We start from the raw sequence: 24,842 nt of genomic DNA on the forward strand, positions 1-24,842 counted from the left end.
CGTCGAGCATTTAGAGGACAAGTTTGGGGAGGTGGAGGGCTTGACAAAAATGCGCTCTGGATCGGTCCTGATCCAAACGGCATCCTCTGCCCAGTCACGACGATTGCTTGCTTGTGACAAGTTGGGGGATGTTGCTGTTACGATCACGCCGCATAAGAGTTTAAATATGGTTCAGGGAGTTATTTACCATAAGGACCTTCTTTTGCAGTCTGATGACGAGCTGCGCGCCAACTTAGAGCGCAGGGGTGTACATTTCGTCCGGCGCGTTCATCGGGGTCCGAAGGAAAATCAGATAGCTACCGGTGCCTTCATCTTGGCCTTCGAGGGTGATACGTTACCGGAAAAGGTCAAGGTGATGGTCTACCGATGTGACGTCAGGCCCTATATTCCTCCCCCGATGCGGTGCTTCAAGTGCTGGAAGTTCGGCCATATGTCTTCCCGCTGCACTTCCAGCCTCACATGTCGAGATTGCGGACGCCCGTCTCATCCCGATACTCCATGTGCCCCGCCTCCCATCTGTGTCAACTGCGGGGAGCACCATTCACCTTGCTCGCCTGACTGCAAAGTCTTTCAGAAAGAGTGCAAAATTATGGAATATAAGACCCTGGACCGGCTGACCTATACTGAGGCCAAAAGGAAATATGACAGACTCCATCCTGTGAGAATGACATCTTCTTATGCAGCTGCTACGACAACTGTGCTAGCCCCATCAGTTTCGAGACTTCCAGCCAGCTCGATAAGCAGTAAGACTCCTCCTGCCCCCTTGCCTGTGGGGGGCTCTACCCAACTGGTTGCTCCTGCACCACCTACCTCAGGAGCAACCTCCTCCCACCCGTCGGGGACGTCCGTCCCCGCTTCTCAGCCGGAGAAGCGTCTAACTTCTTCGGCTACTCTCGCCCGTAAGAGTTCCCTTGGGACCCTCCCTTCCCAGGGTTCCACCAGCGGGAAGGATGACGGCCGCCAGTGGCATAAGTCCTCACCAGCGGCCGGGCGTAGGGCTTCACGATCCTCCTCTGTCCTGGAGACTGAATCGGTGAAGCCTTCCCAGCCGGTGCAACCCAAGGTTCAGCGAGAGAAGTCCAAGAGAAAGACCTCTAAGGCCAAAGAACTTGCGGTGGCGCCAACCCCACCGCACCTTTCGCGCTCTGCGTCTGAGGATGCAGTCGAGATTCTAGCGTCCGCTGAGGACCTTGATCTCGCTGGTCCCTCAGACGCCATGGATGCCTCTTGTACGGGTACTGAATCGGTGGCAGTGAGTGAACAAGCGGCGTAAATTGCCTTCCCAGTCCTTTCACGCCTTTCTCAGCCATGGACAATATCATCCTCCAGTGGAACTGCGGCGGTTTTTTCCACCATCTAGCTGAGCTCCAACAACTTATCAGCCTTCACCCTTTCTTCTGCATTGCTCTTCAGGAAACTTGGTTTCCAGCAATGCGAACCCCCGCCCTCCGTGGCTATCGGGGTTATTATAAGAACCGGGCAGCATATGAAAGGGTGTCGGGTGGCATCTGCCTCTGTCCTTCACACTCTGCACAGCGAGTCTGTCCCTCTCCACACACCTTTAGAGGCTGTCGCTGTTCGGGTGTGGACGCCACAGGCTGTTATCGTCTGCAGTCTTTACCTTCCACCGGATGGTGATGTCTTGCAGCATGTCCTGGCTGCGCTGATAGCCCAATTGCCGCCACCTTTCTTGCTATTGGGCGACTTCAACGCCCATAACCCTCTGTGGGGTGGGTCAGTGGCAACAGGTCGAGGCGCCATCGTTGAGCATTTATTGTCGCAGCTCGATCTCTCGATTTTAAATGATGGTGCCTTCACACACTTCAGTGTGGCGCATGGCACATACTCCGCCATTGACCTTTCAATATGTAGCCCTAGCCTCTTACCGTCTGTCCAATGGAGTGTGCATGACGACCTGTGTGGTAGTGACCACTTTCCGATCTTTCTGTCACTACCACAGCGTCACTCTTCTGGGCGCCCTAGCAGATGGGCTATGAATAAGGCTGACTGGGACTTGTTCTCCTCCACTGCCGCTCTTGAGTCTCTCTCTAATGACGACATTGATGCGGTGGTTCAATCGGTCACCACCGGCATCGTTACTGCCGCCGAATCTGCCATTCCCCGTTCTTCTGGGTCCCCTCGGCGGAAGGCTGTGCCTTGGTGGTCGCCTGAGATCGCTGAAGCGATTAAAGATCGCCGGCGGGCGCTCCAGCGTCACAAGCGACATCCCTCCTAAGACCACCTTATCGCCTTCAAACGGCTGCGTGCGCGGGCCCGCCTCCTTATCCGCCAAGGCAAGAAGGAGTGCTGGGAGCGGTATGTGTCCACCATTGGCCTCCATGTCACTCCTTCACAGGTCTGGGCCAAGATTCGACGCATCTACGGCTATCGGACCCCTGCCAGCGTCCCTGCGCTCTCACTGAATGGAGCAGTTTGTACTGACTCCGACGTCATTGCCAATCGCTTAGCAGAGCATTTTGCTATGAGTTCCGCTTCTGCGAATTACCCCCAGGCCTTCTGCTCCATTAAAGAGCGGATGGAACGTCGGAGCCTTTCGTTTCGCACCAACCACCCAGAATCTTACAATGCTCCATTCAGTGAGTGGGAATTTCGCAGTGCCCTAGCTGCTTGCCCTGATACCGCTCCTGGGCCAGATGGCATCCACTGTCAGATGCTGAAACACCTTTCAGTGGACTGCCAGCGGCGCCTTCTCAATCTTTACAACCGTCTTTGGGTCGAGGGGGTGTTTCCGTCGCAATGGCGGGAAGGCGTTGTCATCCCCATTTTGAAACCTGGAAAGACCCCTCTGGAGGTGGACAGCTACCGCCCCATTAGCCTCACCAACGTTCTTTGTAAGCTTCTCGAACGGATGGTGAGCCGGCGCTTAAATTGGGTACTGGAGTCCCGGGGCCTTCTGGCTCCGTCTCAGGGTGGGTTCCGGAAAGGCCGCTCCGCCGCCGACAATCTGGTGAGCCTGGAGTCGGCCATCCGTACTGCCTTTGCCCGCCGTCAGCACCTGGTCGCTGTTTTTTTCGACATGCGGAAGGCGTACGATACGACATGGCGTCATCACATCCTTTCTACCCTTCATGGATGGGGTCTTCGGGGCCCTCTGCCGATCTTTATCCGCAGTTTCCTGTCGTATCGTACCTTCCGCGTGCAAGTCGCAGCCTCCTATAGTTCCACCCACGTCCAGGAGAACGGTGTGCCACAGGGTTCTGTTTTAAGTGTCTGCCTGTTTTTTAATAGCCATTAACGGGCTCGCTGCGGCCGTGGGAAATTCTGTCTCTGCTTCCCTGTATGCTGACGACTTCTGCCTTTATTACAGCTCTACTGGCATTGCAGCTGTTGAACGTCAGCTACAGGGCGCTATCCGTAAGGCGCAGTCTTGGGCTGTAGCGCATGGGTTTCAGTTTTCGGCAGCCAAGACCCGCGTTATGCATTTCTGCCGGCGCCGAACAGTCCATCCTGAGCCGCGGCTTTATCTTGCCGACGAACTCCTTGCTGTGGTGGAGACCCACAGGTTTTTGGGGGTGGTTTTTAATGCCCGGTTGACTTGGCTGCCTCATATCCGGCAGCTTAAACAGACGTGTTGGTGGCATCTAAACACTCTGAGATGCTTGAGCCACACCCGCTGGGGCGCCGACCGCTCTACCCTGTTGCAGCTCTACCAGGCGTTAATCCAGTCCCGTCTGGATTATGGGAGCCTGGCTTATGGCTCATCATCCCCATCTGCGTTACGGGTGCTGGACCCAATTCTCCACAGCGGGATACGCCTTGCCACTGGTGCTTTCCGCACCAGCCCTGTGGACAGCGTACTAGTGGAGGCAGGTGTACCTCCACTGCGGTTCCGGCGCCAACGTTTGCTGGCCGCTTATGCTGCCCATGTTCTAAGCTTGCCCGGGCATCCAAATTATCGTGTCCTGTTCCCGCAGTCAGTCGTCCATCTGCCAGACCGTCGGCCCCGGTCGGGTTGTCCGATCGCCGTACGCGTCAAGGAGCTTCTCTGTGGGCTTGGGTTTTTCCCTGTTCCACCTCCTTTCCGGGCGCCTCTGCGTACACCCTCGTGGTGTGTTCCTCGCCCTTGCCTTCGGCTCGACTTGGCACAGGGCTCGAAGGACTCGGTCCCTCCAGAGGCCTTCCGCCGCCACTTTTATTCCATCCTGGCCACGTATTAGGGCTCTGGAATTGTTTACACCGACGGTTCGATGGTTGCTGGTCATGTCGGGTATGCGCTAACTCTAGGGGACCATTCCGACAATGGTCCTTGGCGGCTGGCTGCAGCGTTTACACTGCTGAGCTAGTCGCCATCTTTCGAGCCCTAGAGTATATCCACTCCTGCTCAGGTGAGTCCTTCATTATCTGTAGCGATTCCCTGAGCGGTTTACGAGCTCTCGACCAGTGTTTTCCTCGTTCTCATCTGGTGATGGCTATCCATGAGTCCCTGCATACTCTTGCGCGTTGCGGCCGCTCTGTGGTCTTTGTGTGGACCCCCGGTCATGTCGGTATCCCGGGCAATGAACATGTTGACCGCCTGGCGAAAGAGGCCACGAGTAAACCATCTCTGGATGTTGGCCTCCCAGAGGCTGATTTGCGGGCAGTCCTCCGCCGAAAAGTTTTTGCGCTTTGGGACGCTGAATGGCGCGATCGGATTACACCCAATAAACTCCGTGCCATTAAGGAGACGACGACTGTGTGGCGGTCCTCCATGCGAGCCAACCGCAGGGACTCAGTCGTCCTTTGTCGGCTCCGCATTGGCCACTCCCGGCTAACACACAGTTATTTACTGCGCCGGGAGGACCCTCCTGTATGTCGCTGCGGGGCGGCTTTGACAGTGGCCCACATTCTGTTGGCCTGCCCCCTTTTAGCTGTGGTCAGGCAGACATTTGCGCTGCCTGATACGCTCCCTGCCGTTTTATCTGATGACCCTGTTATGGCTGCCTTAGTTTTACGTTTTATTAGGGCAGGGAGTTTTTATTCTTTCATCTGAGTGTTTCTGTTTTATTTTATATTTTGTGTTGATTCTGGCCTTTGGCCTATGATTTTAAACTGATCTTTTAATGTGTTTCTAAGTGGTTGGCTTTTCTTTTTTTATTTCTATGGTCGGCCAACCACTGTCACACTCAGTGTGGTTTTAGTTCGTTTTGTCTTGTCCTTGTCTCCGTTTCTCTTGTTCTGTATCGTCTGTGATCTATTCTGTTCCTCGTTTTTATTCTCTGTGGGTGTTCTTTGTATTTGGAAAAAGGGACCGATGACCGTAGCAGTCTGGTCCCTTTCATCCCCCAAACCAACCAACCAAGTAGTGCAGAGGTTAGCACACTGGACTCGCATCCGGGAGGACAATGGTCAAACCCACGTGTGGCCATCCTCATTTAGGTTTTCTGCAATTCCCCTAAATCACTTACAGCAGATACCAGGATGGCTGCTTCAAAAGGGCATGGCTGCTTTCCTTCTTGTCTTCCCGAACCAAACTTGTGCTCCCATTGTTGACGGGACATGAAACACTAATCTCCTCCTCCTACTACTACTACTACTACTACTACTACTTCTTCTTCTTCTTCTTCTTCTTCTTTTTGGTAGAGCACTTGCCCTGAAGTTGTGAGTCCCTGGTCCTGAGTTTGAGTAGTAGTCTAGCACACAGTTTTAATTTGCCAGGCAGTTTCATCATTTACTCTGTTAATGTCTTAGTTCTGCATCAGATTGGCAGGGAGGGGAGGGGGAAGTTCTGCTTTCAGTGCCTTGTTTTACCAATTCGAGGGGAGGGGGGAGTTCTGCTTTCAGTGCCTTATTTTACCAATTCTATGTACCTTCAAATTTGATCAAATTCCTGGCTGACATATGACTTCAGATGGATCTCTTGACCAAGGGATTGATGTCACTGTTTATTTCCTTAACCGCCCTCATCCAAAGATTCTTGGTGCTCTTCTTTGCTTATGTCTAATAGCTCCTGACAGTCTTATTTGGTGTAGGTCCCATGCTCTTGAGCAGTATTATAGACTGGGTCATGTAAGTGTTTTGTCAGCATTCTCTTATATAGATGGATTTATTTTTCCTCATATTGTACGAGTGAACCAAAGTCAATGACCTGCTTTACCTGCAATTTAATGTACCTGATCATCCCATTTCATATTCATAAAAATTCTTACAGTCAGACTTTGTATGGGTTGATGGATTACAATTGTAACTTGAGATTTTAGACATAGGTCACTAAATTTTTGTTTCATTTTGTGAAGTGGGTAATTTTAACTATATGAAAATTAAATACAAGTTGTGAATCTTTGGTTGCACCACTTTGAAATCGTAAGAACTGAATCTTTATGCAGCTTTTTTCAGATAGTAATTCAATATGCACCATTTGTGAAATGCATGGGATTTCTAATATTGTCAGCAAGGTCATTAATGTAAGGTACATACATGAATGATCCCAGCCCACCTCCACAGGTCATGTCTGAAATCTATTCTGCATCTACCAATGATTCATCATCCAAAATAACATGCTGCATTCTCCCTTTATAGGGACTCCCCAATACAGTTCCAAATTTTGCTTGATATTCCATTAAAACCTGTTTTAGTTGCCCTTTGCATTTAATTGTTGTTGCTACAACAGCCTCATGATCACTGATAAGTTTAAATGTGGACATCCTCAAAGAGGTTAGGTGTATTTGTTATCCTTAGGTCCAATATATTTCCATCATGAGTGGTCTTCAAAACTATCTGTTCTATGTGGTTTTCAAAGTAGGCATTCAATAATGTTCCACCTTGTCGTGTCCGCCTCTTAGAAATTTGTACAATTTTTGTGTCACTTGCTTGACGATCAAAGTTTCCTCTGATGATGACAGGGTGTTAGGTTAGTATATGCACTAGGAATTGAAAGTTTTGACAAAAGTTTTTGGCTCTGAATGATTGCAATTATGGTAATAGATAGAAAGATACAATTAAGTTTGTCCCAATGATTACAGAGTCTGCCCCAATTAATTTCACATACAGCTTAAATTTCTTCCTCAGCAGATTTTAATTTCATCCGAAAAATCAAAAGTATCTGCAATTTTATATGTAAGCTGGTTTAACTTCCTTTAAAGCCACTACTGAGACAGTGGAATATTTACAAGATGATATTTAGTATTGTTTTATTGAGAACATTTCACCATGATAAGACCTGACATTTTTGTTCTTGGTGTACAGAATGTTTGAACTCATCTCAGTTTGTGTAAATAACTTCCTTTCTACTTAGGATATTTGTACCGACATTTAAATTTAAATAAATGATGAGATAAGCCCCTCTTACTGTTTTTCACAACATCGATATTACAGTAGTGGTAGTTTATTCAACTACTGCAGATACTTTTGACCAATAAATACTCTAACAGTAGGAAAATAAATTCATTCTATTTAGTACGAGTGCCCATGTTAACAAATAATTTTTTATCTAAAAGCAATAGCCTGGTACTGTATCCAACTGAATGGGATACATTTATTTACAGGAAACTACATTGCAGCAAAACTAGTGGACAAACAAAGACATCCAGATGCAATTTTCACACTTGAAAATGAATCAAATGGTATGGGTCTATGCCATCCTAATATAATACACATAATTAAAGTTATAAATCCCAATAAACAGTTTGGAATAGTTTTAATGGAAAAATGTTGTGGTACGGAACTTCAAAAACTCTTGGATGATCCACAATATCCCATTACTGAGGCAAGAAAGATAAGGTAAGCAATAAACCCAATAATTTTCATTTAACTTGTAAAATAGTTCCCAACTTTACAAATACATCCATAGTGTAACATTATCAGTGCTTCATCACAATACTGCACTTACAGTTGCAATTTTACATAAATTCCTTTGCTACTAGCCATTACATACACATCTACAACTCTACTGTGCAATTCACATCCAAGTCGCAAAGAAATTATAGACATTCCTCCCAGTGGGCATTGATTTATATCAATGGGGCAAGCTGAAAATTTTTGCTAGGCCAGGATTTGATCCCATGTGTCCTGCTTACTAGGCAAATGCTCTGACCACTATGCCATCTTGACTCGATGGTCACCGCAACCGCACAGCCTACCCTACCACACCTCCCATCAGACCCAAATTCTCAACTTGTACCACATACTACTGAGGGATATTATGATGCTTGTTGATGAATCATCAGTTACATGGTGATTGTTGCTTATATTTTATCACATTTGCAGTCTTCCACGATATCTGAATTATATATATGGACATGTGTGCTGTGTGCATGCGCGTGTATGAGGGGGTCGGCTGCAAGTCTGTTTTACAAGAAAACTTTTGTTTAAAGACTTCAGCTAGGTTAAATTGTGTACCATTTGTTGTGTTGATAGATTGTAAAGAGAGAACCTAGACATGGAACATGACAGGAAGACAAAAATACCCAATACATATTTACGAAAGAACTGATACATTAGTGTCCCTTCTACAGATCATAATGAGATCATATTCTGGGATATGAATAAAATAAATTAGACATTTTTTTTCATTTGCTCATTAATCAGAAAGCTAACAATGAACATTTAACTGTATATGTACTAAAGTACTTGAGTTCATGTGAAGGATGTTGTAGAAAAGCATCATACAATAAAAAACAATGCACAAGAATTGCTGCACTGAAGGTGTGTCAAAGTCAGCTGTTAAAAAAATATTTATGTTATGTGATGCAGCTAAAAATATATGTATTGACTGGTACTGCTAATTATTTTATATTATTGCAAGCACTGTTGATCCTAATAGCATTATAGTTGCTAGGATAAGGGGTGAGGCAGTGCTTCTTACAATACTTACCTTGAAGGATTTTCATAAAATTTACGTTAATGGTTACAATAGAGCACAGTATGGTAGATTTACAATAATATTTGTATCAATTAATTTACATCCTAATACACGAGAATAAAATCGTGCATACTATGGAAAGAAATCGGAATTAATATTTAAGACTACCCTATAAGACACTTGTGTTAGTAACATCTTAATATGAGGGTTGGAACTTTAATAGTGGTAACTATTTATTTGCAGCTCATACAAAATAGATACATGTTTCAAAGTTTTACTAACCTTCAAAGTAGTCACCAGCATTTTGTATAACCGGTCGCCAGTGATGAGGAAGTCGTAGGATACTCTCGGCAGTACCAGTTGTGTTGACAGTTCAAGCGGCGTGGTCTATTGCCCGACGAATTTGTAGCAGTTCTGAAGCAAATGCCGTGAAGTGTTCCTTCAGTTTAGAAATCGAGTTGAACTCATGAGAGCTTAAGTCAGGGGAGTGCAATAGGTGGTATAGCACTTAGCATCCCTATCAGTCAAACAAATCAGTAACAGCTTGCACTGTACGTGCTTTAGCATTGTCCTGCAAAATTATGCTCAGGTCCGGCAGAAAGTGTCATCACTTCTGTCTCTCAGCTGGTCGTAGGTTGTGTTCAAATCACACACAAATAAAGAAAAGATGTTATGTGGACACGTGTCCGGAAACGCTTAATTTCCATGTTAGAGCTCATTTTAGTTTCGTCAGTATGTACTGTACTTCTTCGATTCACTGCCAGTAGGCCCAATTGAAGGAAGGTAATGTTGACTTCGGTGCTTGTGTTGACATGCGACTCATTGCTCTACAGTACTAGCATGAAGCACATCAGTACGTAGCTTCAACAGGTTAGTGTTCATCACGAACGTGGTTTTGCAGTCAGTGCAATGTTTACAAATGCGGAATTGGCAGATGCCCATTTGATGTTTTGATTAGCACGAGGCAATAGCCGTGGTGCAGTACGTTTGTATCGAGACAGATTTCCAGAAGAAAGGTGTCCCGACAGGAAGACGTTCGAAGCAATTGATCGGCGTCTTAGGGAGCACGGAACATTCCAGCCTATGACTCGTGACTGGGGAGGACTAGAACAACGAGGACACCTGCAATGGATGAGGCAATTCTTCGTGCAGTAGACGATAACCCTGATGTCAGCGTCAGAGAAGTTGCTGATGTACAAGGTAACATTGACCACGTCACTGTATGGAGAGTGCTACAGGAGAACCAGTTGTTTCCATACCATGTACAGAATGTGCAGGCACTATCAGCAGCTGATTGGCCTCCACGGGTACACTTCTGTGAACGGTTCATCCGACAATGTGTCAATTCCCCTTTCAGTGCAAATGTTCTCTTTACGGATGAGGCTTCATTCCAACGTGATCAAATTGTAAATTTTCACAATCAACATGTGTGGGCTGACGAGAATCCGCACGCAATTGGGCAATCACGTCATCAACACAGATTTTCTGTGAACGTTTGGGCAGGCATTGTTGGTGATGTCTTGATTGGGCCCCATGTTCTTCCACCTATGCTCAATGGAGCACGTTATCATGATTTCATACGGGATGCTCTACCTGTGCTGCTAGAACATGTGGCTTTACAAGTACGACACAACATGTGCTTCATGCACGATGGAGCTCCTGCACATTTCAGTCGAAGTGTTCGTATGCTTCTGAACAACAGATTCGGTGACCAATGGATTGGTAGAGGCGGACCAATTCCATGGCCTCCATGCGCTCCTGACCTCAATCCTCTTGACTTTCATTTATGGGGGCATTTGAAAGCTCTTGTCTACGCAACCCCGGTACCAAATGTAGAGACTCTTCGTGCTTGTATTGTGGACGACTGTTTCACAATATGCCATTCTCCAGGGCTGCATCAGCGCATCAGGGATTCCATGCGACGGAGGGTGGATGCATGTATCCTCACTAATGGAGGACATTTTGAACATTTCTTGTTACAAAGTGTTTGAAATCATGCTGGTACGTTCTGTTGCTGTGTGTTTCCATTCCATTATTAATGTGATTTGAAGAGGGGTAATAAAATGAGCTCTAACATGGAAAGTAAGTGTTTCCGGACACGTGTCCACATAACGTATTTTCTTTCTTTGTGTGAGAGGAATGTTTCCTGAAAGTTTGGCCATACCTTTTTTTAAGTAGGATAGGAGAAGTTAACCACCAATAAACCATTTAGGCTCTTGTTAAACTGTGTTTTATTTGTAGTTACATTTTTAATGATTGCTGTTTTACTATTTAGATTGTTGGCCTAAGTAATGGACACTTAGTGGACTAAAAGGAGGAACTTTGTCTTCACAACAATTTTTCCTACATCAGATGCTAATTCAATAAACTGAGCTATTGAGTGAAAGCGAGATGTATTGTGGTCTGTATATCTGGAGTTGAAGAATTCCCCTGAAATATGGAATTGCACTGTAAGACATGGAAATAAACAAATGAAGGCCAGATATTTTATTTTTACTTTGCCTATGTCTGACATAATTCACATTCCACACTGATTTTTGTAGGCATTTCATCAGTCCTATTGTATGCTGTTTCTAACTGAATTAACTGTCAAGTTTTAATCTCGATTAAAACTGTCTACTTCATCTATCAGCATGTCCTCACATTTTGTACATACATTCGGCAGAAACCTCTTGAAGGTTTTCAACTGAATATAGAAATTTTTCTAAGGTTACTGACAGTGAGTAGGTTAAAACCATTTATTAATTTCCATAAATTTTTTGTTAACAGTCCTTTCTGTAACTAAATTTGATTTGCGTTTCATTGCAATAATCATTGGATGTGCCAAGCAAATGAACTTAGCCTCTATTAACATTATTGCTGAAAGGTCACTGTTATACACAAGATAAAGTAAAGGTCCTAAGAGGGAACTTAATGGGACATCACATGTAATTAGTTCCCATTCTGATGAAGCCTGGTAGATTAATACAGGGCTGTTCCTTGCTAAGCTCCATTGTTTAGTCTGCCTTCCTAATACAACTGTCCATCAGAAATACAAAATGTGACTTCAGCAATGTTACTTGTAGGCAGGCAGTTATGAAGCTCCCTATATATTAACTTACCAAAGATTTTTGAGAATTCTGCAAAATGGAAATTAACCAGAAGTTTGTTATTCTTATCCCTTTCTCATGCAATAGATTAACTTCAGTCTTTCAGCCAACTGGAAAATGTTCTGTTGATAAATGATGGGTTTACACAAGTAAAATGTTAAAAAAAAACTTAGTTTAGGTGCTTAGAAAAGAAATCAACAGATAGTACAATGAGGTTGAATCAGAACAAATGAGCTTTTTTATTTTTTATTATTTATAAATATAGTTATAAGAAAATTCAGTGTGGCATACAGAAATGGGAGACAACTTCAGAGAAATAAACTGTAAAGATGAAAAGCTATAAGGTGTGGAAGGCAAACTTCTATTAAATGTGAATAAAGCGAGACAGTTGGCAGTAGTATATCGAAGGCCTGTAAAATGTAGAGGATTTGTTCCAAATACTGGTGGGAAAAGAAAGTAGAAGTAGAAGTGGAAGAAATAGGTGACTCAGTAAGGTAGTCAGAATTTGACACACCACTAAATAATAAAAGCTCAAGAAAGTAGGCAAGAGTTCATAAAGTACCTTCAGAAATCTGTGGAAAGTGTAGAAGCTAAGTCATAATTTAAGTTGGTGACAAAAATGTGTGTAACAAATGATTCTGCAACACTTCCAGAAAAGTACTGGCAGATTACCAAAGACAGAGCATGCACATAAATGTAAACAGTATCAGACAATTGGTATGCCATGTTAAACTTCTAAATTGCTGACTGGTATAATACACACACACACACACACACACACACACACACACACACACACACACACACACACACACACACACACACAGACAGAGAGAGAGAGAGAGAGAGAGAGAGAGAGAGAGAGAGAGAGAGAGAGAGAGAGAGGGGGGGGGGGGGGGAGAGGAAATAACTGAAGAGATACTGGTTTCAGAATAGCAAAAGTGACCAGATGTGTAAGATAGCTCTGCTATTTTGCTTAGTAATGGAAGGCAGAGTGAATCAGGATACTTCCCTATCAGTTTTGGACTGGTGGTGGTGGTGGTGGTGGTGGTGGTGGTGGTGGTGGTGGTGTAATTTAAAACCTCTACAAAGTCTTGGCTGAAGTATAAAAGTGAATTGTCAAGAAACATGAATTCTTGTTCAGAAGAGTGTAAGAGAGGGCTGTAACATACCACCACTGTTGTTCAGCTCTTACATAGAAGAAGCAATGAAAGGACTGAAAGAGAGTTTTTGGAACAGGGACAAAAATGCAAGTGGAACAGATGTGAAATCAGAGGTTCACAGATGACAATGCCATTTGGCTGGATGGGAGGCAGGCTTACGAGAACTGCAAACAGGAAAGGTCAGCATACTTATTGTATATGGAATATGACTTAATGAGAATCAAAGCAAAGAGCAAGGTGGTGAAGAGTAGTAGAAAGACAATAACACAATTAGCATCAAAACTGGGAATGACACAATGGTGCAAGGAGTACAATAATTCTGTTAAGGAAGCAAGATAACACAGGGTGATGGAAGCAAGGAAGATATCAGATGACAATTGGCACAGGTTAAGAACGTTTTCTTCAATAAAAAGATCTCTGCTGGTGTGAGGCATAGACACAAAAACGAGGAAGATGTTTCTGGAAATGTCCATCGGGAGAACAGCATTGAGAACTCGAGAGAACAACCTGCAAGCATTTGAAATGAGGTGCTATTAAAGAATGTGGACAGATGAAGTAAGAAAACAGTAAAATTATAAAAAGAATAGATGGCAGAAGTAGTACATGGAAGGCCATTACCAAAAGGATTGGGGGTTAGGGAGACATCTGCTACAACATCCAGAAATAGTTAACTTGGTGCTTGAAGGAGCAAGAGAGCGAAAAGTAGGAGAAGCTACTAGGTAAGATTACACAAAACAGAATACAGACAGTGTTGTGTGTAATAGTTAGATAGGGATGAAAAGATCAGCACAAGACAGAAATAGATTGAGTATATATATCAAATCAGTTCAAACACGGATGACTTAAACCTCACAAGAGCACTCTTTCATAAATTTTGTTATATTATCCTAACACAATTCTATTTTTAATTTCCAAGGAAAACAGAAATAACTGACATTTGATACAAATACTTGGGCATTATGCAGCAGAGCTGCTAATGTCATGAATTGCACCCATACTAAACTGAGCCAGACTAAGCCTTCAACATATTTGAGAATTTGGGGCAAAAGAATGATACCATTTTGTAATTCAATATTCTTTACTTTGTGAAAACAATTATCTAAGTTACTGTAACAATGTAATGAAAAGGATAGTTGCTACTCACCGTATGCTGAGTCACAACAAAGACTCAGAAAGTTAGCTTTCAGCCAACAAAGCTGGCTCTAGCTGCGAGAGACTATGGCCATGTGTATGTCAGCTGTGAGTGCGTGCAGGCGCGCTCACCCGTGTGTGTGTGCGCGTGTGCGTGTGTGTGTGCGTGTGCGCGCCCGTGTGTGTGTGTGTGTGTGTGTGTGTGTGTGTGTGTGTGTGTGTGTGTGTGTGTGTGTGTGTGTGTGTGTGTGTGTGTGTGTGTGTGTGTGCGCGCGCCCGTGTGTGTGTGTTTGTGTGTTGTGTTATCTGGTTTTGACAAAGGCCTTGTTGACCAAAAGACCCCCAGTTTTTTTTTTTTTTTTTTTTTTTTTTTTTTTACTCTCTGTGATAGGACATATCTGCTATGTGGTGAATAGCAACTACTCTTTTACATTATATTGTTATATTTCATCCTGGATTTTCCATTGTTAGATTCTATCTAAGTTATTAAAAGGTTAGAACATGATAGGGGCCATTTGAAAGTGGAGGAAGGAGCTAGCAGAGATTAGGTTTTAACAGTGCTCACAGCATTCTAAATAGTGTTATCCTTGCCTCATGGATCATCCTAAATGATAAATGCCACAGGAAACTCAACCAGTCAAAGAATAATATGGGATGGCAAATCCAGTGTGTAGGAGTTGTGGACTGGGTAGCAGTACGTAAACAATATACACTGTTCAACAACCACTGCGAGTTGTGTTAGTGTAACATAGTCCAGATCACACGTATGCTTCAATCTTATATTTAAAAAAAGTCTCGTTCTCGAGTTGGGTACTGACGGGGTGGGTGGTTGGAAAGGTAGCTGTCATCAGTGGGCAACCTCTGGGTACCTGTCATAAACACTTTCATTAGACATTTGGGGCTGTGTCTAAACAGACATCTGAGAAGCTTACTAAATAAAATAAAATTCCTTACAATGATATGAATGAGAGACTTGGCACTAACCGTACCTTCTTGAAAACAACACAAGAAATGTAAATGTCTTGATATGTATAATATTTTTAGAGCATTCGCTATGATTAAATGGAAGAAGGAACATTTGAAAATAGGTTCTTCCTTTTACACTTCGAAGGAAGTGGAAAGTGTGAGGGAATATCAATATCAGTAAAGTGTCTGTGCAACATGACACTGCTCTCTAAAATGATTATATTTGTCCAACCAACTTATTGGAAGGTAGGAAATTTGCTGAATGCACAATTAGAGTGGAACTGTACAGTACACCCAACTTCAGCAAGGGATTAATCACATGCAGAGATGTAATGAACATTTTGACAATACATTTTTTTTTGTTAGAAAGTCACAGCCCTCATATTTCATTTATGTATATTTACTGGGAGAAAAAAAGGCAACAATGGACAAAGGGCCAGACCAAAGTTACTACTATAATGTGAAAAGGGAGTTAAGAGAATTTGCATCATCTATATGTATACTCCACAAGCCGTCTTGTGGTGCTTGGCAGAGGGTACTTTGTGCACCACTGTCAAATCCCACATTTTCTGTTACTCATGGTTTCTGAAAAGAATGATTGCTGGTGAGCCCGTGCATGGGCTCAGATCTCTCTAATTTTATCTTCCAGTCTTTTCACGAGACATACATCGGAGGAAGCAACATACTTGTTGACACTCCTAATAAACCACAGCACACCTCTCTTGCAGTGTCTGCCACTGGAGTTGGTTGATAATCTCCATGACACTTACTACATGAATCTATAATGAAACATACTGCTCTTTGATTCATCTCTCTTTCTCCTAGCAATCTTATCTGGTACTTGTCCCATACAGATGAGCAATATTAAAGTGTTAGTGGGATCAGAGTTTTGTAAGCTGCTTCCTTCGTTGGAATACATTTCCTGAGAATTCTTCCAATGAATCCGTCAGTTATCTGCCTTTCCTGTGATTACTTCTATATGATAGTTCCATTTCAAATCGCTCTATACACATACCCCTAGATAGTTTATGGAAATAACTGTTTCCATTGTGTTTTTTTTTCTATTGTGTAATGATATAATAATATAGTCATCCTGTCTAAACATGATGCATTAGATATGTTTATATGGAGGATCAGTTGCCTCTCTCTGCAGGTCTTCCTGTGTTCCAGTACAATTTTCTAGCATTGAGACTCCTCTGTATACAACAGCATCAGCTGCAAAAAGCCCCACAGAATTTAAGACATTGTCTACTATGTCATTTATATATGTTGAAAAATAAATGGACATGTGTGTACATTATGAAACTGTTATATTCTTCCAAATAAATGTAATAGGCAAGGACTGCAGACTGCAAAAAAGCTGTGATACACATGGTCACTTGGCTAGACAAAACAAATTTATGCTTAACCCAAAACAACACATCTTTGGGCCAAAAATGTACTTCCTACATGGGAGCTGAAGTTCATAAACTTCCTAAAAACATAAAAGTTGTTAGTGAGGTCAAACCTTTGGAAAATCTCTAAGGTCATAATTACAGCATCAGTCACACAATTTGTCTGATAGTCTGGATACACATTTTTGTTCATTAGGTTGCAGTGCAGAACTGCATCAAATTTCTTATAGAAATCGAGGAACTTGGGATCTACATGGGCACCTGTAGCTACTGCCACCTGGGTCTCACGGATGAAAAGAGTGAACCGGGTTTTTGCAAGATCGTTGTTTTCAGAACCCCTGTTGGTTCCTACACAGGAGATTTTCGGTCTTCAGAAGTGTCATAACACATGAGCAAAATTCAACAACAGACCTACATCAGATATACAAGCCTATAGTTTTATGCATCTGTTTGGTGACCGTTCTTGAAAAGACAAATGACGTGTGCTTTTCTCCAATCATCAGAACACTTCACTCCTCTAGAGACCACTGGTATGCTGCTGCTAGAAGAGGGCAGGTTTTTTGAATATTCAATTTAGAATAATGACCTTCCTCTATTCAGCAGTTTCAGCTGGTTTTCTTCGATATGGCCATTTTGTCCTTGGTGCAACAGTTTAAAGGAGGCACTACACTAGGGACTTGCTCTGTAAAATAGTTTTCGAAAAGACTGCTAGTATTTCAGCATTTTGTGTGTTGCACGGTACTCTGTTTCAATGCCTGTACAAATCAGTGTGTCTGGTCAGATGGCCTCTATCAATTTACTGATTTAACAAAGAGCAAAACTTCTTAGGTTTTGCTGTCAAGTTGGAAAGCAGAAGTTTACTTTTGAATATGTCAGACACATCACACACAGGTCTCTTTATTCTAATTTTGACTGTATCTAAATTTCATTTGTCTATAAGGCTTTAAAGTGGAGGTCTCTTTGCTTTCATAGCATTTTCCCAACATAGCTGGAGTGGTTGGTGTTGCTTGGGCCTCAAAACAGCTCTGCACACGCCAAAAGGTGAAAAATAGGAAGAAGTTTCCCACGAATGCACAGTAGATGAGAAACTTCTTTCCCAAAATATTCATAAAACATGTTAAATAAGGGAAAGGCAATAACTCACCTATAGTTGAGTGTTGTGTGGTGCATACACACATGTAACAGAAAACAATATTCACACTAGCTTATGAGCCCTTGATGAAACTGATTATTGATTTTTGAGAGCAGTTCCGTAAAAAGATGGAGGTTGGGACAGAGGTAAGGGAGGATACACAAGGCAAGGAGGGGCTAGTGGGATAGCATGAGGCAGTTCTTTCAACAGGTAACTCAGTGTCTGCACAAGGAGAAGATTGGAGGGTAGAGTGTGTGTGTGTGTGTGTGTGTGTGTGTGTGTGTGTGTGTGTGTGTGTGTGTGAGAGAGAGAGAGAGAGAGAGAGAGAGAGAGAGAGAGAGAGAGAGAGAGAGAGAGAGAGAGAGGGGGGGGGGGGGGGGATATTCTTCGACTATATAGTGAGTAGGAATTTATTACCTCCTGTTTAATCCCAGAATATCTACTGGGAATTATCTTTTTGCCTAATTGTTGTGTTCCTGTCTTCACTGTTCCACCTCTCTAAGCTATCTTAATTATCTTCTTTCTTCTGTTTGTTAGTTTTTGTCTGGTACACTTTTTGAAACTCTCAACAATATCAGGTTCTCTCTGCTTACTCTGGTCCGTTTGCTTGAATTACCCACCTTTATGCAAATTTTTCAGCTTTCATCTGCCTTCCAAAACTAATCAGTTATGCTCAGGCTACAATTAACTGCTCCTGGAAATTATTTTTCATTTAAAATCTTGTTTCTAAATCTCTCGACTTTATTTAATCTATTTGGAATCTTCCAGTGTCTCCAGATGTCTTCAGACTATGCAATCATCTTCCATGATTCTTAAAGGAAGTTTTTATTACTAATCAGATTACACTCTGTGGAAAAGTCTCTCATGTGACCTCCCCTTTCATTCCTTTGCCCCAGTTAATGGTCTTGTATCATTTTTCCTTGTCACACTTTTCTTAACATCAAATTTCAATCCCCCTGCCTAAATGAGTATTTGTCTTTAAGATTGATTCCCAGCTGATATTTTTCCAGCAATCAAACTGATTTTTTCCAAGTTGAGCCTTAATCAGTTTTTCTATTCTTCTGTAAATAATGTGTGTCAGAATTTTGCAACAACCATTCCATAAATTGCTTGATCAGTAATATTCACATGTTGTCAGCATCTTTCTTTTTGGAATCTGAAGTTATTACATTCTTCTCAAAACTGTAGGCATTCTGCTTGTCTCATATACTTTAGGCACCTGGTGAAATAGTCTTGTCATGGTTGGCTCTCCCAAGGACGTCAATAATACTGACAGATTGTTGTCTACTGCTGGGACCTCATTGAGATTTACTGTAATCAGTGTCGTGTCGGATTCTTCTTGTCTTCTCCCACGTCGTCGTCGTCATCATCATCATCATCATCATCATCATCATCATCATCTGCTTCCTCTTACCTTTCTGTAACATTGTTTATATTCCTTCCACTTTTCAGCTATTCCTCCTGTGCTTAGTACTGGCTTGCCATTTAAGCTCCTGAAAGGATCTTTCCCATAGTCTTGCATGCGTCTACAGCCTTGCATTTCTCATCTCTGATTTGCCATTTCACACTGCCCCTATGTGGTTAACCAGCTATTCCCTCAGTTTTGCTATTCTCCTTCACTTCTGTCTCATGTTTCCACTCTCCCCCTACCCTTTTTATGGTCCACCTTGGCATTAACCTGCCTTTCTAAACTGTTTCTGTAGTGTGAGCCTAGTGTCTTTGGCATGGTTTTTCTCTCACCCCCTCCCCTCCTTCCTTGTCCTAACTTTGCCCCCTCCCCTCCCCCTGCAAGGTCACCAGTGTGTGTATCCATCCTGTGTGGTGGGGCTGTTTTGTACATATCTGGCTGATCCACCTGACAGCACAGGGATCACACTTCTGGTACCTGAGCTGTCACCACTGTGCATAGTCGCGGAGTGGTTGCTCAGTTTTTTGGGGCATCAGAACTTCCGGCAATGGCCACTGTGCCAGGCAACCCTTGTCACAGCTGGGTGGTGCCCATGGGATGAGCCCCTGATTGGAGTATCTGGTATCAGGATAGATATTCTGCATCTCGTGTGTGCTAAGCTCCATACTTCTTATCATTCTTCTGTGGTCATGTCTTCAGTTCCCTCTTTCCTCCTGCTTTTGCTTCCTCAGCCTTCCCCTCTCTGGCCACCCCATGGAAGGAGGGCCAGGCCTGCCTGCTTGGGGCGAAACCCTTCCACCATTACGTGGTTTGTTCCAGGACAGATGATAAGACTTCTGTTTATACCTGACTGCTCTTTTTAGTAAAACATATATAAGGCAAGTTTCGTGAAGTTGACTGATGTAGTAATGTGCAATCTGATTTCCTACTGATTAAAACTTTTGTCAGTCAACTGGCTTCTCATTCTGCTCGTGAGCAGTTAGGTTCCATCCCAGTGAGCATCACTTTTCACCAGTCCTTAGTTGTGACCCAGGGCATTATCTTCCTTGAGACACAAATCCCAATATCCCACCTCCCATGCGCTGTTTCTAGTGTCTCTATTTTGATCATGTATCTTCATGATGTGAGGCAAATCTTATTCGTGGTGACTGCAGCTGCCCTCCCCATGTGGGGAGTTCTTGCATCCCACTGCCCAAGTGCGTGAACTGTTCCAGCCAACATTTCCTTCACTCACTGGATTGCCCAATCTACAAAAAGGACAGGAAGATTAAGGCACTGAAAACTCTAGACTGTCTATCCTACTCTGAGGCCTGGCAGAAATCTGATCATCTCCATCCAGTATCCTTAATGTCAATCTTCGCTTCTGATGTGCCCTTTCTCTTCCTCCGTCCTGCCCTCCTTCCCTTTCCTCCTTCCTGGTGGTACTACTCGTTCCCCTTGGCCGGAGAAGAAACCTCCTTCTGTCACCCACCAGGGATGGGGCTCATTTGACAACTCTTGATGGTTTCCAAGCCTTCTGCCAGAACTGGATTGGCCCTTTGTAAGCATCCAGTGGTGTCTGTACATTGGTCCAAATGAACATTGTTAGTTCTTGGATTCCTATTCATACTTCACTGGAAGTATGAATAGACTGAGATTCATTGGAAGAATCCTAAGGAAATGCAATCCAAAAACAAAGGAAGTAGGTTACAGTACGCTTGTTCGCCCACTGCTTGAATAGTGCTCAGCAGTGTGGGATCCGTACCAGATAGGGTTGATAGAAGATATAGAGAAGATCCAACAGAGAGCAGCACGCTTCGTTACAGGATCATTTAGTAATCGCGAAAGCATTACGGAGATGATAGATGAACTCCAGTGGAAGACTCTGCAGGAGAGACGCTCAGTAGCTCGGTACGGGCTTTTGTCAAAGTTTCGAGAACATACCTTCACCGAAGAGTCAAGCAGTATATAGCTCCCTCCTACGTATATCTCGTGAAGAGACCATGAGGATAAAATCAGAGAGATTAGAGCCCTCACAGAGGCATACCGACAATCCTTCTTTCCACAAACAATACGAGACTGGAATAGAAGGGAGAACCGATAGAGGTACTCAAGGTACCCTCCGCCACACACCGTTAGGTGGCTTGCGGAGTATGGATGTAGATGTAGATGTAGATGTAGAAGTGGTGGCTGTTTGGATCCATTTAGACTCTGCGATAACTATATGCCAACTTGATCTCCCCCCTCCCCTCCCCCACCCAGACTAGCCTACAATGCTTCCTGCTCTTCATGCAACCTTTAAACAGCTTCCTCCCGCTTTCCTCCTACCAATGCCCATAACGCTCTGTGGGACAGCACAGCAACCACTGCCCAGATTGTTGAAGACCTGCTGGCAGGGCTATCTGTGTGCCTCCTCAACACTGGAGCACCCACGCACTTCTGTGTGGTACATGGCACTTCCTCGGCTGTTCATCTTTCTGTCTGTAGCTCCGGATTTCTCCCATCCATTCCATGGGGAGTTCATGATGATTTGTGCGACAGCAATCATTTTCCAGTTGTCTTATCTTTTCTCCAGCATTACTTCACTGGTTGCCATCCTAGATGGGTCTTTACTAATGCAGATCAGGATGCCTTTTGATCAGCTGCCACCTTAGGTGCTCAGTTTGACCGGTGCCATCCTCTCGGCAGCTGCTTTGGTGATTCCTTCTACCTTGGTTTCTCCCTGATGGAAGACTGTCCCTTGGTAGACACCCAGAATTCCTGTGGCTGTTGAAGACTGTTGTCATGACCTCCAATGCTACAAATGGCATCCATCACTCACCACTTCTTGGCCTATAAACAGCTTTGTGTCAGGGACTGCTCTTATTAAACGCCAGAAATGGATTTGTTGGGAATATGTCCCTGCCACAGGGCTGCGAACCCTCTCTTCACAGGCGTGGGCAGAGATCAGATCCATTTTTGGCCACCATCCTCTTACAGATGTCCCAGGAACTTTGCTGAATGGTGGTGTTCTCACCAAACTGGGCTCTATTGCTGAGCATTTTGCTCAACCTTTTGCGCAGGTCTCTGTGTCGTCCACTATCTGCCAAGTTCAGTCTTCTCAAACACTGTCTGAAATGACTTACTCTATCTTTCATTGCCCACTGCTTGGAGCCTTATAATGCCACATTTTCTGAATGAGATTAGCCAGTGTCCTTGCTCTCTGTCCTCACGTGACTCCTGGACCGTACCTGCCCAACCAAATGCTTAAACACTTACCGATGGCTAGCCAACATTGTATGCATGCCTTTTTAATCATCTCCGGAGTGAGGGGAAATTCCATTCCCAGTGGTGAGAAAGTGTTGTTATTCCAGTTGCAAAATCAGGTTAACCACCTGTTCAGATGAACAGCTATCATCCTACCTGTTTAAGCAATTTCTTCTGCAAGTCATTTGAATGTATGGTGAGTCATAGGCTGTATTGGATCCTTGAATCCTGGGGTGTTTTGGCTTTGTCCTGGAGTGGTTTTTGCCAAGGCCACTCTACTGCAAATAATTTAGTCCACCTGGAGTCTGCTATCTGAACATTTTTGTTGCAGTCTTCTTCAATCTGCCTAAAGCATATAATGCCAACTGGCACCACCACATCAGTGGGGTCTCTGTGGCCTGTCCCCAATTTTTTTATTGAACTTGACTAGTGTTACCCTTACCATCCCTTGATCCTGGCTATCCAGGAAATCCCTTTTTGCCATCAAACAGTGTGGGCTCTTTATGGTTTTTGTCTGGGCCCCAGGTCATATTGGGGTCCCAGGTACTGGTTGGTGCCTCCCATAGCACCTCCAATTTACAGGAGAATGGAGTTGTGCAGAGTTCTGTTCTGATTGCCCCCTCTTTTTAGTAGCTATCAATGCCCTGTCAGCATGTGTGGGGCCTACCATGCCCCCCTTCTTTTTATGCTGATGATTTTATGCATTTATTTCCATTTGCCAACAATGGGCATTGCTGAAAGCAAACTGCATGGGGCAATACAGTGAGCATAATCTTGGGATTCCAATCAGGGTTTCCATTTTTATCTGCCAAAACCTGCATTGTCCATTTGTCACCACTGTACAGTCCATCACCTTCAGGACATGTGCCTTGATGGCTAATTTCTCAATGTGGTCAACTCTCATACTTTTTTGGTACTGGCCTTTGATGCGCAGTTGACATGACTTTCCGATCATTGCCAACTAAGTGAACATGTTGGGTGCACCTCAATGCTCTTTAATGCCTCAGCAGGACCAAGTGGAGTGCAAAACCACTCTACTCAGCTATAACTCTACAAAGCATTGGTCCAGTCTTGTCTAGATGCAGGAATCTCGCATATGGCTCAGCCTCACCTTCAGCATTACAGAAGCTGGTACCAGTATAGAATTGTGGGGTATGGCTGGCAACAGGTGCCTTTTGGACTAGCGTCATGATCAGCCTCCTAGTGGAGGCAGGAGTTCCATCACCACAAGTTCTGCACCAACAGTTCAAATGGTTCAAATGGCTCTGAGCACTATGGGACTTAACTTCTTAGGTCGCAGTCCCCTAGAACTTAGAACTACTTAAACCTTACTAACCTAAGGACGTCACACACATCCACGCCCAAGGCAGGATTCAAACATGCGACCGTAGCGGTCGCGCGGTTCTAGACTGTAGCACTTAGAACTGCTCGGCCGCTCCGGCCGGGGCACCAACAGTAGTTCATTGCTTATGTGTTCAGCATCTACTGCTTCCTGGAACACTTACACTAGCATCTCATTTTTCAAAATAGAGAGACCCATCTCCTGCAACGGCAACCCTAGTCTGGGGTTATGATTACCATCTGCATCTGGTCCCACTTTCATAACCCCTGCTTTCCCCTCTACCATTTCTTCTCTGGGCCTACTCCCGTACACCTTTGTTGTGCATCTCCCATCCACAACTGTCTTGTCCTATCATGAGGCCTAAAAGACTTGGCTCAGCTTGAGACCCTACGCTGCCAATTCTTTTCAATAGTCAGCACATTACATGTTTTCAGAAGTAGTCCATACTGGAAGCTCGATAGCTTTGTTTATATTTGTGCAGGATGTAATGAACTCTGCTGCTTGTTGGATGGCTGCTGTGTTTTCACTGTGGAGCTGATATCCATCTCTCATGCTCCTGAGCATATACTTTCCTGTACCGATGAGTCATTTCTCATCTGTGACTCTTTGAGCAGTTTACAAGCTCTTGATTAGTGTTACCCTTGCCATCCCCTGGTCCTAACTATCCAGGATTCCCTTTTTGCTGTCAAACAGTGTGGGCTCTTGATGGTTTTTGTCTGGACCCCAGGTCATATTGGGATCCCAGGGAATGAACTCACCTGCAGGCTGGTGAAATTGTCTACCAGTAAGCCATCTCTTGAGATTGGTATTTGGGAACTGGACCTTCAGTTGGTATTACACCATCAAGTTCTAAGGATTTGTAATGTGAAATGGCATAATCTGACTTTGATAAACAAACTACAGGTGATAAAGGAGGCCATGAATTTGTGGAGGTCCTCCACGTGGTCTCTCGCAATGACTCCATCATCCTTTGATGGCTCCACATCGACCATTCTTGGCTGACTCATGGTCATCTCTTCCATCGTGAGGATTCGCCCCACTGTCATTGTAGTGCCCATTTGACAGTGGTCCACATTTGCTGGACTTTCCTAACATAGCCATCCTGTGGCAGATGCTTAATCTTCTTGACTCAGTACCTGTGGTGGTGGTGGTGGTGGTGGTGGTGGTGTCTCTGTGGCTGACCTGGTTTTATGAT

At 44.1% G+C, this 24,842-nt stretch overlaps 1 protein-coding gene across 1 annotated transcript in view; it reads left to right on the plus strand.

Moving 5' to 3' along the window:
• LOC126188533 (serine/threonine-protein kinase mos) overlaps positions 1-24,842 on the plus strand; it is a 116,251-nt gene that overhangs the window by 26,712 nt on the left and 64,697 nt on the right. Inside the window, exon 3 of the mRNA XM_049930134.1 lies at positions 7,482-7,716. Within this exon, the coding sequence (XP_049786091.1) occupies positions 7,482-7,716 (235 nt within the window). The remainder of the gene's footprint in view (positions 1-7,481; positions 7,717-24,842) is intronic.

Source organism: Schistocerca cancellata, chromosome 5 (assembly GCF_023864275.1).
Source record: "Schistocerca cancellata isolate TAMUIC-IGC-003103 chromosome 5, iqSchCanc2.1, whole genome shotgun sequence".
NCBI lineage: Eukaryota > Metazoa > Arthropoda > Insecta > Orthoptera > Acrididae > Schistocerca > Schistocerca cancellata.